This window comes from Chenopodium quinoa, unplaced genomic scaffold (genome assembly GCF_001683475.1).
Source record: "Chenopodium quinoa cultivar QQ74 unplaced genomic scaffold, ASM168347v1, whole genome shotgun sequence".
Classification (NCBI taxonomy): Eukaryota; Viridiplantae; Streptophyta; class Magnoliopsida; order Caryophyllales; family Amaranthaceae; genus Chenopodium; species Chenopodium quinoa.
Window position 1 is genome coordinate 634,348 of NW_018745240.1, and position 17,490 is coordinate 651,837.

Consider the following 17,490-nt stretch of genomic DNA (forward strand, 5'->3'; position numbering starts at 1 on the left):
TTTAATGTTTTATACTTCCTCCGTTTTTTTTTTATTGCATCATAGGGGTTTTGGAGGCAAAATTTGGTAGTGGGAAAAAGTAAGAGAGAGAAACGTAAAAATACAAAATTGTCCATGTAATGTAAGATAAAATAAAAAGTAATTGTGAAAAAGTAAGGGTATGTTGGGTATTTGCAGTGTGAACATAGATATTTTTTATCCTAAAAAGGAAATGATGCAATAATAAGTAAAGTTCCTAAAGTAGTAAGTGATGCGATAAAAAAAGAACGGAGGAAGTATAAGTTTTTTATAATTTCATAGAAGTATAACTTATTAGACATATCAGTTTTTAAATTTTATGTATTGGGTGGGTGGGTGAACTTATGATGAAACACGCTCACCAATACTTTATTATTCATATTTTAGTTATAAATAAACAAATTCATCAAACCTAAAGCTTTAAAAAAATTAAATATATGGAGTGTTATTTATATTGTTTAGTCCTCAGTCCCTTGTATACATGTCACAAAATCGACCCAATAAGTACTCCTAGTTTACAATAATCGCAACAATTTGACTACAACATGTGTTAATGTAACTATTACTATTTTTAAGGGTAATGTTATATATAACCTTAGAGTTATGAGTAAGCATTTAATAAATTTTCTTATTTGAAATTAATTTAAGAATGCATGACAAAATTATGCGTAAATCAGTGTAAATAATATTATTCAATTGTTTTTTTTCCATTTTTAGCTTCTTATATATAGATTTAAAGCTATGTATATCATTTTCTTATTTTTAATTATATACGAAGTATTAAATAAATATTTTTAAAATATATTTGATGAACACAAAATGCAAAGAAATAAAACACAAAGCTGAACTTGTTTCCAATTCCAATAGTAGCTTATTTATTTATTTAAAAAATAATAAAAGTGATAAGAAATAATAGTGGCCCACTAAAATGTGGAACACATTTATTACAATCTCTTACGGATTACGTAGTAAACAAAGATTGAGAGTATTCCTACACGTACATACTAAAAACATATACACTAAAAAGTTAGTTAGAGTCTCTTTGTAAATTGCACTTGTAATTTCACACCCTGTTTCCCACACTATTCCAGCAAACCAAAAAACATTTACTAGTCATTAAATATCCCACTTTCCACTAAATAAAATTGACCCTCTTCTTGGCCCCTCCAAATTTCTTTATATAAACTCCCTTATTTCCTTCATTATGCATGTAACAATATTTACACTCACTCATCCAAAATTACTCTCTCTGCCCTTTATTTTCTCTCTTTCTTTCTTTCTAAACTTAGACACACAAAAATAAAAATGGAGAAGTTAAACAAATGTGATGCAAATTATGCAGCTCTTACACCAATTACCTTCTTGCAAAGAGCTGCAACGTGTTATGCTGATCGAGCTTCGATTATCTACGGCGAAGCTCGTTTCACTTGGAGGGAGACTTATGATCGTTGTCGTCGTCTCGCCTCGTCTCTTAAGTCCCTTGGTATAACCAAGAATGATGTGGTTAGTTAGTTTCATTTTCTTTAATTTACCACTATTTTATTGATTGGTTTTACGGATATTGCATCGTGCACGTTTACTTAATTATTACTTGAGATTTTAAAGAATGTACGAGGTACCCTTATAATTTTAAAAATGCATCATGTACTAACAAAGTAACAAGCTTCATTCGCGGACGACTCATAAATTCAGGGACTTTGAGAATGACCGTTTCTCTACTGTACCAGTTGTTTTAAAATAATAACTTTATTCATCAATATTAATGATCTTAGACTTTAATGACTAACAGACATTAACAATGTTGTTAACAAGTCTCCTCATTATAATTAATTAAATCTTAAATTTATGTAAAGGTTTTTTTTTTTTTTTTTTTTTTTTTTTTTTTTTTTTTTAGGGAAAAGTTATGTTGAGGTTAATGGAAGTGGTATGAATGAATAAATCAACTGTCAGTACTCAGTAGGGTTAGTTGAGCTCAAGTCTTAAGTAATTAATAGTAGCCTCAGATATTTTTACAAATGTAAAGTGATGCGTTTTTGAAATCATGAGAATACATCGTGCATTATTTAATACCCATATATTGACGCAGATATTTTGTAACTTTTTTTTGATGTACTACTACTATAAGTGGTCCATTTCATAAATAATTTCCTATAGTCATTTGAAGGGTTATTTGATGTGCGAGTTGTAACTTTAGTACAGCTAGTTTTTAACTAGGGAAATGCATGAGCCTACAAAAAATATGGTTGTATTTATGGAGGTCTGACTATATTATAAAACTTGGTACCTATGAATGAATGAAGTGCTCCGTAATATTTTTTGTTGCTGTAAACAGATACGGCGATGACAGTGACATTGACATTATCCCTTAACCTTTAACCTACTAATAAAACTGTCTTTAATATAAAGAGGTTGAAGTAATGATATACGAAATATTTATAAATTCTTACCCAATGTAAATTATAGCAGTATTATTGATTGATTTTTTTAGTTACTCTAACTAACAACTATTTTCAATAGATGGATTAGTGATAGAACATTTCTTACGAATTGAAAGGTCGTTTAAATAAGGCGCTAATATGATGTTTGTTAACATAACAAGGCCCAAAGAAAAGTACATGCTTCAAGGCCCAGCTAATGGTGTCCTTATATATTTGTGGGTTATCTTTTCATGAAAGTGACCCCTAATTCCTCACCTCTCATTAAGATTTATGTATGATATTTATATATTTCTTCGAAAATCTTTTGTGACTAATAAATTATACCATTAGTAAAATGGACTAGTATAATTAAGATCATGGCCCAACTAATGGAGAACTTTGAAGATGTCGACTCTAATAAAAGGTGAAGGCGATAATTAAGATCTTCTTAGATTCATTTTAACAAGTCGTTGTACCTATTAATCTTGATTACTCAATCATGTAATTAATAAGCCTAACGTATAATAAATAACATCATACTCTCCTTAACTTATTTTACCAAGTTTCGGTTAGATCCTGTTTAGTTCACCTTACAAAAATAATACTGCATATTCAATACTAAAAATTTCAGTTTAATAAAAATAGTTTCAACTAAGTAAAAATAATTTTAGTAACTTATCTTGTGCATTTGTGATTCGATTTCAGGTTTCAGTGTTAGCCCCAAACATACCGGCATTATATGAGATGCACTTTGCGGTGCCAATGGCAGGAGGCGTACTAAACACCATCAATAGTATGCTTGATGCTAACACAGTCAAGAACATCCTTTCCCATTCCGAGGCAAAGATTTTGTTCGTGGACTACGAGTACATCGCCTTGGCTTGCAAGGCGATGCGCCTTCTTAAGGCTGAAGCGAAGCCATCAGCCGTCTTACCATCCGTGATTCTCATCAATGAGATAGGTTATCCTACGGGAAACAATGGTGGTGGTGTCAAGAAAGGTGAGCTTAAGTACGAGCAGCTACTAATGACTAGCAACCGCGATTTGGTGGCTGAGTCTTCCCTCCCTTTGGTTGATGTTGATAAGCCTTTGAGTTATAATCTTAAGGGTCGTTATAATGGGTTGTTGGAGTATGAACAAGTGATTGGAATGGGTGATCCTAATTTTGTTGCTGTTAAGTTGGATGATGAGTGGGATCCTATAGCTCTCAACTACACCTCTGGCACCACGTCCGAGCCTAAAGGAGTGGTGTATAGTCATCGCGGAGCCTACCTTAGCACCTTGAGCATGGTGTTGGGTTGGGAGATGGGAACGGAACCGATTTATTTGTGGTCCTTACCCATGTTTCATTGCAATGGGTGGACCTTCACTTGGGGGGTTGCGGCCCGTGGTGGGACTAATGTTTGTATTCGAAAGACAACCGCGTCTGAGATCTATCGGAGTATTGCCTTACATGGGGTTACACACATGTGTTGTGCGCCCGTTGTGTTTAATATTATTAGGGAGGCTAAGCCTGATGAGCGAGTGCAACTTAAGTCACAAGTTCAAATCCTTACAGGAGGGGCCCCACCTCCTGCAGCTTTATTGCTGGAGATGGGGCAATTAGGGTTCCATGTGGTGCATGCTTACGGGCTAACAGAGGCCACAGGGCCGGCCTTAGTTTGCGAGTGGCAAACTAAGTGGGACCCTTTACCCCAAGAGGAACAAGCGCGGCTTAAGGCACGTCAAGGGGTTAGTGTCCTTAGCATGGTAGATGTTGATGTTAAGGACATAAAAACTAAGCAAAGTGTGCCTCATAATGGTACAACTAAAGGTGAAATTGTACTGCGTGGTAGTGGCATTATGAAGGGATACTTAAAGAATGAGAAAGGAACATCCGAGGCTTTCGAGGATGGATGGTTCCATACCGGCGATGTGGGTGTCATCTATCCGGATGGGTATATTGAAATCAAAGATAGGTTGAAAGATGTGATCATATCCGGTGGGGAGAACATTAGTAGTGTGGAGGTGGAAGCGGTTATTTCCCGACTCCCAGAGGTGTTGGAGGTAGCGGTCGTGGCAATGCCTCACCCGCGATGGGGTGAAAGTCCTTGCGCGTTTGTAGTGCAAAAGGTCAAAAATGAAAAATTGAAGGAGCAAGATATATTGGCACATTGTAGGAGTAACTTACCACACTATATGCTACCTAAGAAGGTAATGTTTATGAAGGAGTTACCAAAGACGGCCACCGGTAAGCCACGAAAGGACTTATTAAGGGCTATTGCAAAGAAGACTAACGTATCAACCGTGCAAAACGAGCATCGAACAGACCAATTAGTCACTATGTCACGTTTATAGTCCTAATTTAATCAACTAAAATCTACTAGTATATATATTCTGATGTATTTGTCCTTGTGAAACTTCTATTAAAGCTCAAGTTTTGTGTTTCTTAGTCATTGGAGTGTTTTTAGAGTGCTTGATGTAATAAATGTCTCAGAGACGACCGTAATCATCCCTAACAAGATGTGTATAATACCAGTTGAAATGTTTGTTGGGTATACTAATGTGAGTTTGAGTACACCTTGATATTAAATGTAAACAAGTGGTTTATATTCAACATATCTTGATCATTTGGACATTTTATTTTCATTAATGAAAGGGAATCATCATAAAGTAAAAAGTGTTATGAACAATAATGGACCATATTTTAGTTACAATATTATAATTACTTTGACTAATAATTAATTTCTTGACTTACGCACCATACATCTTTTAATATACTACTTGTACAAGTCTATTTACTCATTAATATGGAGTAGGTGTCAAGTTAGTTACTAAATAGACAAGTATGTGACAAAGTATAGTCATAGATAATTCATTAAGTGCAAAATCAATCAATAATGACAATCAATGAGCAATTTGTTATAAAATCATCAAAAGACAAAAGTGTTGGTTACTGTTGTCAATTTAATTGATGGTTGCAATTTGCAAAGCAAGAGATTAGGGAAACGACTTTAGGTGATTGTGGATGTTTTCTTGAAAAGGGTATGATGTGGAAACATATTCAGCTTATTTTACCATCACATTAAACATACTTAAAAAGGAAAGTTTGGTATGATGTAAAGTATGTTGTTGATTTATGTGTTGATGGAGCTGCGCTAGGGAAATTCCATGACCATGAGCAGTATTGCATATTGGAGAGCATGGTGTGCTAATAGGAACGTTTTGATCATTTTGCAGGCTCTATGCTATTTTATAAAGTAGGCCCAAAAAAATTTGTGCTGAGAAAATTACTGTATTAAGGCCTTGTTCTTTTAAGCTACAATGGCCTACTCTGCTCTGCTCTTCCGCTAAAATCTGCTTTGGTTTGTTTTGCTTAGTATTACTAATTAAGAAAATTAATAATTAATAACTAATAACTAATAATTAATAATTAATAAAATTACATAATTAATAAAATGATATTGAAAAGAAAAAATAAAATATTATAATTATAGCGCTAAAAAAGAGAAAATTATTTTAATGATAATAAAAAAATACTGCAAATTTTATTAAGCTAATAAGCATAACGGTAATAAATATGTTAAGCAATTATAACTCTAATAAGTTTAATAATTAATAAACAACAACAACAACAACAAAATAAATAAAAATAAAATAAAATAAAAAAATAAATAATAATAATAATAACAATTGTTTCGAGGTTTTCTGTGTCCCTCGGGAGAGTTACAACACCAAGACTGGATTCTGAGCGCCTGTACCTGCAAAATAACGGAGACTCCGGTTGGGTGGACTTCCACCTCCGATGGTCAAGTTAGAACGTGTTCGGAAGATAAAAAGTGCGGAATGTAAAGTGGGATCAGGTTTCTCTATGGTGAGAAATGATCATCCGGCTATCATAGATAGCCTCAATATCTGAGCCTTTACGCTCTCGTAATTTGTATGGATTGAACGTCTTGAATGTGTTTCCATGGTGGAAACATCTCTCTTTTATAGGGTCTCAAAATGCGCGCCCAGTCCTAGGTTACGGAAACCTAGGACTGATTAGGCTACCTAAGAGTTTGGGCCTTTAAACCCGCCTTTCCTAGTTGGATATATGTCTGCCACGTGTTAAGCCTTTGTTGGTCCACTTAGGGCTCTCCTTAGGCTGTCATGTGGCAGGCTCTGATTGGTCCACGTGGCAGACTCTAATTGGTCCACGTGGCGGACTCTGATTGGTCTACGTGGCGGGGTAAAAATCTCCTAATCATTTGCCCCTCACAGGGGTGATGTGGCTTGCCACGTGGCGCCTGTAACATGTGTCACATGCGAATAGAAGAACGGTTTTTTACCGTTTTCTTTTTTTTTTTTTGAAACATTTTTCAAGGGTGCCCCTTGAAATTCTTACCCCCCTATATAAGGGTAATGCCCCAATCATTTTTCGCACATTCTCAAGATTTTCGGACATAGAATCTTTAACTTTTAAAAAGAACTTGTCTTTTTCTTAGAAAAGCACCTGTTGCCTGCTACCTGACCGCCTGTTTCTACATTCACCCAAGACTTTTTCCAAGCGCCTACAGTACCTTCAAACTAAAGGTAACTGCCTGCATTTCTCTCGTACTTTACTTTGTTTCTTTTTCTTTTTTAAAATGGTTTCCCAAAAACACACGGCACGGCCTAGGTTAGTGATCAACCGGTCACCGGGGACGGCTGAATCTGGAACTAGGAGTGCCGATTTCCCCTTTGCTGGACCACCCTCAGGCAGACGCTAGGTCCGACAGCTCAAACAATGAGTCCGAGCCTAGTACTTCTGGCAGATCTTCCAATGACTTTGAGGAAATGCATTCTCAGCTGGAGACAGCGAGATAGTCCCTATCTGTAGAAAAGGGCGAGGGCTGGGCTGAGCCTTCTGCTTCCCGCCGAGAGCAGTTTTCTGCTTACTGTCATCACGTTCCCGCGGGCAGGCAGAAAGCTATGGCTGACAAGGTGGGAAGTTTTTGAGCTGATCATGTCATGGGACATGACTTTATTTAGTGCGTGCTGGATGTCGAGGACACTGTAGTCTGGCCAGAAGGGTCCAGCTACGGGGACGAATGCTTTGGCTGTTATGAGGCGGCCAATAAAGTCGACCTTAGATTCCCCCTCCTTTCGACCGTGGAGAGAATTTTGGACGGATACCAGTTGGGTATCTAGCAACTGGCCCCAAACTCTTAGGTAAATATCCAGGGCTACGTTGTCGCCTGCGAAATGCAGGAGGTGGATCCAAGCTTCGAGGCGTTCGCCCATACGCATTATCTCAGCCGGACCCCTAAAGCAAGCGAGTCCGAATGGTACACTTTGTCTAGCCACAAAGGCTATATGATGACAATAGGAAAGGAGAACAAGTGTAAGGACTGGAGAAGCAAGTTCTACATTATCTCTTCTCCTAACAAAGTGAAGAACAAAAAATACAACCGATGGAACCGGAACCCTTCTCTGCTATCAGGCGGATCTGAATTGTCGCTTGTACCCAGAAAAAGCCAGGGAGGAGATCTTGGACAAGGGCCTCTTTAAAGTGGTCATCTGGCCCAATGAGGACACTGGGGCGAAAGAGGTCATTCCCAAAAGTTACCTTCCCCGATATGACAGGCTGTCTGATCGGGATTATTTGGCCGCCTGCGGTCTAAGTGTAGAGAGGCCGAGAGGTAGTCGACCGACTGTGTTTAGATTCTTAGTAAGACTTAACCGTTTTGTCCCACTTATTTAACCATTTGAATCTTCTTATGCAGACAAAGCAAATGTAGAAGCTCTCGTCCACCAAGAAACCAGCCGCCTACTACCGCTCCCTTTTGGGCAAGCGGAAGGGCGAGGAGCCGGATGCCGCGAAGGCGTCCAAGGTGAGCCATTATCTATAATTTTGGCTAAGTTTTGATTTATTTTTCCCACCTGCTTCTTACTCATTTTGGTTTATGTGTAGGGCGTTTCATCCAAACCTTCTCTATCTTCACAGCCGGACCCGAAGCTTCAAAAGCAGACAACGAGGATGTGTCGAATCCTGGAAGGCCTAGGAAACATGTGGCCCATAGGTCAGGAAGGACCCATCCTCCTAAGTCCCCAGCTGGCCTTGAGAGTAGCCGACCCCAAAAGTAGAAGGAGGCGCCCGAAGGTATTACAAGATTTAATCCTTTGTCTTACCTTTGTAGGGTCTAATTCAATCAGCAGTCAACCAGTACCTCTGAAAGCAGCCGGTCTATAGGTCGAATTTACACCAAGTATTTACAAAGTGTAAAGGGTTTCGTAGTGACCCACACTACGCGGAAAGAAACCCGCCAAGACCCGCCCCCATAATAAATGCAATTAACAAGCAAAACATAAGTTAAAGCATAAGAAAGGATAAAAGATTATACCTTTGACGCGTGCTTCGCTCAACTATGAGCTCTTACTTGAACCCCGAAAACACGAGGCCTACGGCGGGATTGTACCCTCAAACCCATCCCGAGCATCCTAAGCCTCGAAGGTTAGTCAAGGCCCGGACAAAACAAACTAGAGTTTTACGAATTTCAAGGTATGCTCAACAATGGAGTTTCCTTTACTTTTCAACTCAAGTGTATTCTTTCCCAAATACCCATGCCTTGGTATTTATAGGAAAATGAACCCTTGATTTTCATTCCCTAACCAATGTGGGAGAATGAGCAATTTTGATAATTAATTTAATTCCAAATTTAATTAATAATCAAATCAATCACAATGCAACAAGTGTCAAGGGGAGAGAGAGAGAGTTAGGTGAGGACCAAGAGAAGGTGGGGGGGACCATTGCCTTTCTCCCCAAGGCTTTGCCCAAGCCTTGGTCCCCACCCCTCACAAAACTAGAACCATGGTGCTGCTGGGCTGGTAGCCAGCTAGAAGTGCCAGCTAGCCCAGCCAGCACAAGCATGATGCGTGTGGCTATGCTGGGCAGTGCCTATACTGCTGTTGCTTGCTAGTGCTAGTGCTAGGCGCTGCTAGCGTTGGCCCTTACCTCTCTCGCCATCGCACACGCACACGCAAGGCCCCTCGCACTTCCAAGCATGCGTGCTGCTAGCGAGCCACGCATGCTGGGCATCGCCTCGCCAGCCACACGCACAAGCATGCGAAGCTTGGTGCTGTGATGCTAAGATGGCTTGCGATGGCCCTAGGCATAAGCACACGCACACGCACACACGCAAGTGCCCAGCACTGCGATGGTGATATGTTGCGTGCAGCGATGGAGCGACAGGCTTAGGAACAAGCACACACACAGGCCTAGCCATGCGATAGTGCTATGCTTATGCTGCGATGGTGCGTCAGGCTGCGATAATGCCTAGGCACCCATGCACGAATGTTGCGGTGGTGCTGTGCCATGCGAAGGCACGCACACACGCACATGGTGCTGCGATGGGTAGCCTAGTACGCCTAGGCTTGCGCCTAGCCATGCTAAGTGCATGCTAGCTCGAGTTAGCCTAGCGTTCACATGGCTAGGCCACTGTGATGCTACAGTTACGCTTGAACTTGTTGCTTGTGATTTTGCGACGCTCGGTATCGACGCCCTAGGCTCGATAACCGAAGTCTTTGTTCGTAAAACTCCGACGACTCATTAAATCCTTCGGATTAATTCGTCGTCTCGGATCGGTTTGTTCGACCCGAAGGGTTCAGTTAAGATTAAGCTGTAATATTAATTATACCTTAACATTACTGATCAGAATCGGCTTCCACCTAGGCATTCCGATCACTTGATCTTACTGAAGAATTAGCTCTATAATAATTCTGAACCCTCTATCAGAATAATACACTTGTTGGAAGGACACCATTCCTTTCAATCTCCCACTTGTCCTTCCGGAAAAGTGTGCATACAGTGTATAGCCCATTTCTTATGTCACATAATGTCTCTTCATGAACTATAAGGTAAGATTCATCGTCATCCTTACTACGTTCAGAAGTGTTTCTCGATCTCCGAGTTCGACTATTAATAAGCAGATGATTTCCAAAATCCATCTGAGCACGACCATGCATTTTCACAGTCTCGCTCTTCGAGCGGCCTTGTAAACAATAAAGACATGTTCCCTATTGTTAATAAGGGGGCATTCCCAGTCTTGCATTGTAAGTTTCTCTTACTAAGAGGACCTAATCTCTTGAGTGTTCCCGTTATGATCCCCAGTTACGGCAGACGTTAGGCAACATCAAAGAGACTAGTACTCAAACAAGAAAACTTCACAATACTCATGGTCAAGGAAACAAGTTTCGATAGCTATAATGAGAAATGTACTTATGACAATTTTGAATCTCTTAAAGTACTCTCATAGGTCGATCTAGCGCAGTTCCAAACTAGCACCTATGTAAATGATTTATGACCATCATGTCCTTGCAGCACAAGAAACGGTGCTGTAAATCATACTACACACTAATCTCTGGTGGTAATCAATCGTCCATTAGTTAGATGACCTCGATTTGGGATAATTTTTGATTTAAATATTCAATGTTCACTTAACAGGTATTTCTTTATCCAAGACATGGTCTTGATACCCTATTTTGAATATTTCCATAAATAGAATGGACTCGATATTTAATTCTAAACCACAATTAAATAGTAATGGAGTGAATGATAATTTTGCACAAAAATTAATTACTCCATTAATGAATGGTTTCAATACAGTGTCTTACATTAAAACATCTAGTTTAATTAAAACACATGTACAGGGAATTTCAAAGCAAGTCTCCGATGTGCTTGATTCCCATTGCCTCAACGTGCTTGTTGTGTTTCACTTGAGGCAAAGGTTTAGTCAAAGGATCGGCCACATTATCATCCGTGCCGATCTTGCAAATTCTGATTTCACCTTCGGATTTCTATTCCCTTATCATGTGAAATCGCCTTTGGACATGTTTGACCTTCTGGTGCTCTCTTGGCTCTCTAGCCTGAGCGATAGCTCCATTGTTGTCATAGTAGAGATCTATCGGACCCTTGATGGAAGGTACAACACCAAGTTCACTGATGAACTTGCGAATCCAAACAGCCTCCTTAGCAGCTTCTAAAGCAGCCAAGTATTCGGCTTCAGTTGTAGAGTCTGCAGTTGTGCTCTGCTTGGCACTCTTCCAGCTAAACGTTCCCCCATTCAGACAGAATATGTATCCTGATTGTGACTTGAAGTCGTCTCTGTCATTCTGGAAGCTAGCGTCGGTGTAACCTTCAACAACCAGGTCTTTATGGCCACCATAAACCAGGAATTTATTCTTGTTCCTTTTCAGGTACTTTAGGATATTCTTGGCCGCATTCCAATGTGCCTCTCCTAGGTTTGATTGGTATCGGCTCGTAGCACTCAAGGCATACGATACATCTGGCCTGGTACATATCATGGCATACATGATCGACCCAATTAGCGAAGCATATGGAATCTGATCCATTCTCTCTCGCTCAACAGGTGTCTATGGACACTGTTTCTTGCTGAGAGTTACGCCATGGGACATGGGTAGATGCCCTCTCTTGGCATTCTCCATGTTGAATCGTGCCAGTACTTTATCAATGTAAGTACTCTGGCTCAATCCAATCATCCTCTTAGATCTATCCCTGTAGATCTTGATGCCCAATATGTACTGTGCTTCTCCTAAATCCTTCATTGAAAAACACTTTCCCAACCAGCCCTTTACGGACTCCAGTAATCTTGCGTTGTTTCCAATGAGCAGTATGTCATCGACATATAGGACTACGAATGCGATGTCACTCCCACTGACCTTCTTGTAGACACAAGATTCATCTAGATTCTTGATGAAACCAAACTTGCTTATAGCTTCATCAAATTGTAGATTCCAACTCCTGCTGGCTTGCTGTAGTCCATAAATGGACTTCTTAAGCTTGCATACCTTTCCAGCGTTGCTCGGATCAACAAAACCTTCTGGCTGTGTCATGTACACAGTTTCTTCCAAAATCCCATTTAGGAAGGCGGTTTTTACATCCATCTGCCATATTTCATAATCGTAATATGCAGCAATCGCTAGAATAATCCGGACAGACTTTAGCATTGAAACCGATGAAAAGGTTTCATCATAGTCAATCCCGTGGACTTGTCTATAACCTTTTGCAACCAGTCTAGCCTTGTATATTGATACATTTCCATCCTTGTATATCTTCAATTTGAAGATCCATTTACAACCAATGGGTGTGTAACCCTCGGGCAAATTCACCAAGTCCCAGACTTGATTTTCAGACATGGAGTCCATCACGGATTTCATGTCCTCTTGCCATTAAGCAGAGTCGGGGCTCATCATAGCTTGCTTGTATGTCGCTGGCTCATCTCCATCCATAACTAGGATGTCTTGATCATTGGTTAAGACAATACCAAGGTATCTGTCTGGTTGAGATCTTTGTCGTTGCGACCTTCGAAGGGTAATGGGTTTAGCATTTACATTGTCTGTTTGATTCTGACCAATCTTCTCAAATGCTTCCAAAGCACTTAGATTGTCAGTCTTATTAGGTTGACATTGTTGCTCGTCCTCTCGAACTTCGTCGAGTTCGATTTTCCTCCCACTTGTCATTTTGGAAAGGTGTTCCTTCTCCAAAAAGACACCATCACGACCAACAAACACTTCGTTCTCGGATTTATTGTAGAAGTAATACCCTTTGGTTTCTTTTGGGTATCCCACAAAGAAACATTTATCCGATTTGGGGTGAAGTTTGTCTGAAATTAATCGTTTGACATATGCTTTGCATCCCCAAATCTTGAAAAAAGACAACCTAGGAGGTTTCTTAGTCCATAATTCATATGGATTCTTTTCAACAGCTTTTGACGGAGCTCGATTCAGTGTTAGTGTCGCGGTTTGTAGCGCATGTCCCCAGAAAGAGATAGGAATTTCACTAAGACCCGTCATTGATCGAACCATGTCTAACAAGGTTCAATTCCTCCGTTCGGACACTCCGTTCCATTGAGGAGTTCTGGGAGGTGTCAACTCGGAAAGAATACCATTGTCTTTCAAGTGATCGTCGAATTCATGGCTCAAATATTCGCCACCTCGATCCGATCAAAGTGCTTTAATTTTCTTGCGAAGTTGATTTTCAACTTCTTTCTGAAATTCTTTGAATTTCTCAAAGGATTCAGATTTATTCGACATTAAGTAGATATAGCCATATCTACTAAAATCGTCGGTGAAAGTGAATTCTTAGATGTCTTAGTTTGTGGTATCAACTTTTGTCTAATCATATGTAAAAACATGTAATTCCATTGAACATATATTTGCAAGACAATTTTGAAACAACTATTGTCAAAGTCTTACATGCAAAATAACTAGGTTTCCAACACCATAGATCATAGTATGTTCAAAAGCATGATGAAAAACTAAGATTAATTTAATTACATGTTATAGACAAAATAGTGCATGCAAGCACGACCGAAAAAACCATCTTCGTCGTCTACTTGTCCTTGCACCAACACTTGATAAGCTTCTCACTTGGTCCCTGAAAAGGCAACATAAAGTGAGTCATACTTGGTATCTAATACCTATGATACACAAGTGTTTAGGAAGATACCTGAGGCAGATGCTCCATTCCTCTCCTCTTCTTCCTTAGAGAGCTTCCATTCTCTTTTGTAGTGGCCTTGCCCACCACAATATAAGCAACGCATCTTTGCCTTGACCTTCTTGAGCTCCCTCCTCCTTGCTCTTAAGGGCCTCTCGGTCATTCCACATGCTGTGGCTCGGCTGAGTAGTTGCACCACCTCCATTAAGGAGCGTGTCTCCTTTCCTGCAGCTGTATGCACTCTAAGTGCATCATAGCCCGAGTGGAGCGAAGCAAGCAAGATATGCCCCGCCATCTCATCCTCCAATGAGATTCCGAGAAGCTGCATGTGTTTGAAGAGCCTAGTCATTCCAAGCACATGAGGTCGGAGGGGCATGCCGGGTCTCAATTTGGCATTGTAGACCTTGGTCCAAAGCCGACGCCTTTCCTTAGCAAGACATCCCACGTTTGGTGGCTTTATCTTCATGTTTGAGAGTGACCTAGTCAAGTCAAACACGAGTCCATCAAAGTTTCCATTGTCACTCTTGGTGACTCTTACATTGACAACGTCCTCAAGTGCCTTGAGGAATATGTCCGGAAGGTAGGAGGAAAGGCTTTCCTTCCAATCTTCCGGGATGGAATTAGCCATAAGTCGTGAGACTTTCTTGCAATTGGAAGACCATTCTTCATGAGCTTCATCGGTCATGATCCCTTGGCAAAGAAGCTTGGAATGGGAGTATCAAGAGTGTACTCCAAGGAACAATTCCGGAGAGTTTTCCTGAGTTTCTCCTCCCATTCCATGAAGTTGACCAAGTTTAAGGAAAAGGCCAACTTTTCGGGGAGTTACGGGCACATTTGGTTGTTGTTTGAGTTACTTGCAGACATTGTTCTACAATTGAAAGAATTTGAAATGAAAAACCATTCATAAACCAATAAGTTGAAATTAAGGCGTTCATGCATATTTTCAATCTTATTGAGCATTTTATCCACGCATTAATAAATGTCCCTTTTAGGCGAGAATAAAATGATTCCGAGATCCCAAAGATCAAGAAATGGTTAAGCATGCTTTGGCTTGTCTTAATCATTAAATATCTTAAGGTAAGCAATCTAATTGCTAATAGCTCTAAGCTACTCTCGGTTTGATAAAATGTCGCATCTAATGCATTCTTGACATTTTATCTCATTTGCCACGACATCTAAGGACTCCTTACTGATATCGTTGAGCTTAACAAAGACAACTTGTATACCTAGTATACCTTACGTTCCTAGGGAAGTAGTGATGCCTCGCTTTGGCGTAGCCCATCACATACGCGCATTAGTTCGGTAAGTGTTGTTCTTGGAACGACAAAAGCTAAATATTATTAAGGGACCTAGGGTTTCTATGTCGGTTGATTTAAGTGAACTTAACTTATCGTCGCAACATATGAAATCCTAGACATGCATCTAACATTCATATATAACAATAATATATATAAAGCATAAATTGATACATTTGGCAACTAGCATGACCCCTTGAAATCTTCAAATCTCCAAGGGTCTTCATCTTGGCTCGTCTTCATCGAAACGCTGTCTTGAGACATCTTTGCCAAATAAAATAACTAGCTAGTACGACTAAGATTAATCTAAAGTACAAAAATACTTAACGGTTCGCAGACCGTATTTAGATTTACAAAAATACATAACGGAACGCAGTCCGTATTTTCTATCCTAGTCGGGTCCCACTAGTTGCCTTTTTCAATAACCTGTTTTTGAAAACAATTTTTCATTCACCCATTCACTATTTGTGAATGGCCCATGCATATTACGAAATACATAATTACACGCCCAAAACTAGTAACTAACTTAGGTGGTTAATCCGATTAACACGCCTAATTAAAACTAGTCAAAGTTGTTTAATCCATTATTTCTAAAAGCAAATTGCTCAAGTAATCAACTAAGCTCCCACTAAATTCCGCATTCATACTTAATCAATCCGATTAATTAAGTTGGCTTAACCCATAATTTGTCAAAATCAAAATTTTGCAAAAGCCGAAAAATCGAGGTCTAACCTCGTTAAAATAATTACATAAATTATTTAAAAGCGGCAAAATTTTCACAAAATTACATAGCTCAAAATTAAGCAAAGTAGCCCACACAAGTGCTTGGTGGGTGCGCACCATGGCTGCTAGGCAGCCCATGTGTTGCGCCTGCTGTGCTATGTGCTAACATCCATGCCCATCGTAGCGTGCTATGCCAGCCAGCACTAGCAGCTCGCTACGCATGCTGCGCATGCTAGCTTGCTAGCTAGTGCCTGGCAGCGTATGACAGGCTTGCTGGGGCTTGCTGCCTCGTTGCCCAGCAGCATGCACAAGAGACTCCAGCAGCACAGCCACGCACCCAGCAGTACGGCAGCACGCAACTGCCATGCCACACAGCAGCCCCTCAAGGCACACCCCTATGCGCACCACAGGCAGCCACATGTGGGCTGCTAGGCAGCCCGGCTAGCCTTGGTGGCGCTTGGGTGTTTTTGCCTCGATTTGCGTGCCATTTCTCGGGATTTTAATCCTAATTTACGTGTGACATAAAATTAATCTAAAATTATTTTAGAATTAATTTAGGGCAAAAATGAAAATAAAACAAGTCCAACTTAATTAATTCAATTTTAACGGTGCACAAGCCTAAATCATCCAAAATTTTATTTTTGAAACAATTTTAGGTCTTTCTTTATGCTTAAAATTGAATGAGCTATGTCCATAATTAATTTAGCCAATATGCAAATTAATAATGGATTTGACAAATGGGAGTTGGAAAAATAAATTAACCATCTAATGATAAAAAATTTTCCAACTTTCATACTTGTGTAAAATACCAATATTACATCTTCCAATATGAAGATTAATCAAAATTTTACTCACAAGTATTTGAACTTCATGGATTTTAATCAACCAAAATGAAAAATCCAAACTTTGTTCAATATGGAATTTAGGGTTAGAGTTCCAATCATTTAAACTTTTAAAGATTAAATCTTTAACATACTTGGGAACTTAAAATTACACATTCACATCAAACATTCACACATTAATGCAATTTATTTGCATAATTGTGAAAAATCAAGTTTGTGCGACAAATAGTATATCAACTCAAGCACTAATTAAAACTCCATTATTATGCTTAAGGATAATTAAAATAGCAATAGATTAGGGATGCAATAATGCATTTAATCTAACCTTGTGATGCTTGCATTAATCAAGGCTTAAAAAGATTTAAAATTTTCGTCGAAAAAACCTCAAAAACATGGGTTTCTGCTTCGAATTTGGCTTCTGGACAGTTCTTAAAAAGGGATGAATCTGTTTTAGAATGTCAATTCCACCCAAAAATCACTATTTTTGAGCCAAAATCTGGGTTCGACAGCCAAATCGATAAAAATACGAGTTTTAAAATTAATTAAAATGAGCTTCTAATCTAATTAGAAAAGCAAAACCAGAATTTAAATCTTACTTTAAAACACCTTAATTAATAAATAATTGCAAAAATTAAAAGGAGTGTGGCTCCGATACCGTTGTAGGGTTTCGTAGTGACCTACACTACGCGGAAAGAAACCCGCCAAGACCCGCTCCCATAATAAATGCAATTAACAAGAAA

At 39.3% G+C, this 17,490-nt stretch overlaps 1 protein-coding gene across 1 annotated transcript; it reads left to right on the forward strand.

Annotated features, from left to right (window-relative positions):
• The first annotated feature begins 963 nt into the window (after positions 1–963).
• Positions 964–5,031, forward strand: LOC110711131 (butyrate--CoA ligase AAE11, peroxisomal-like). The gene is made up of 2 exons (XM_021889513.1): positions 964–1,521; positions 3,141–5,031. Exons 1-2 carry the CDS (start codon positions 1,324–1,326, stop codon positions 4,770–4,772), a joined length of 1,830 nt encoding a protein of 609 aa, XP_021745205.1. The 5' UTR covers positions 964–1,323; the 3' UTR covers positions 4,773–5,031.
• Positions 5,032–17,490: the final 12,459 nt, after the last annotated feature.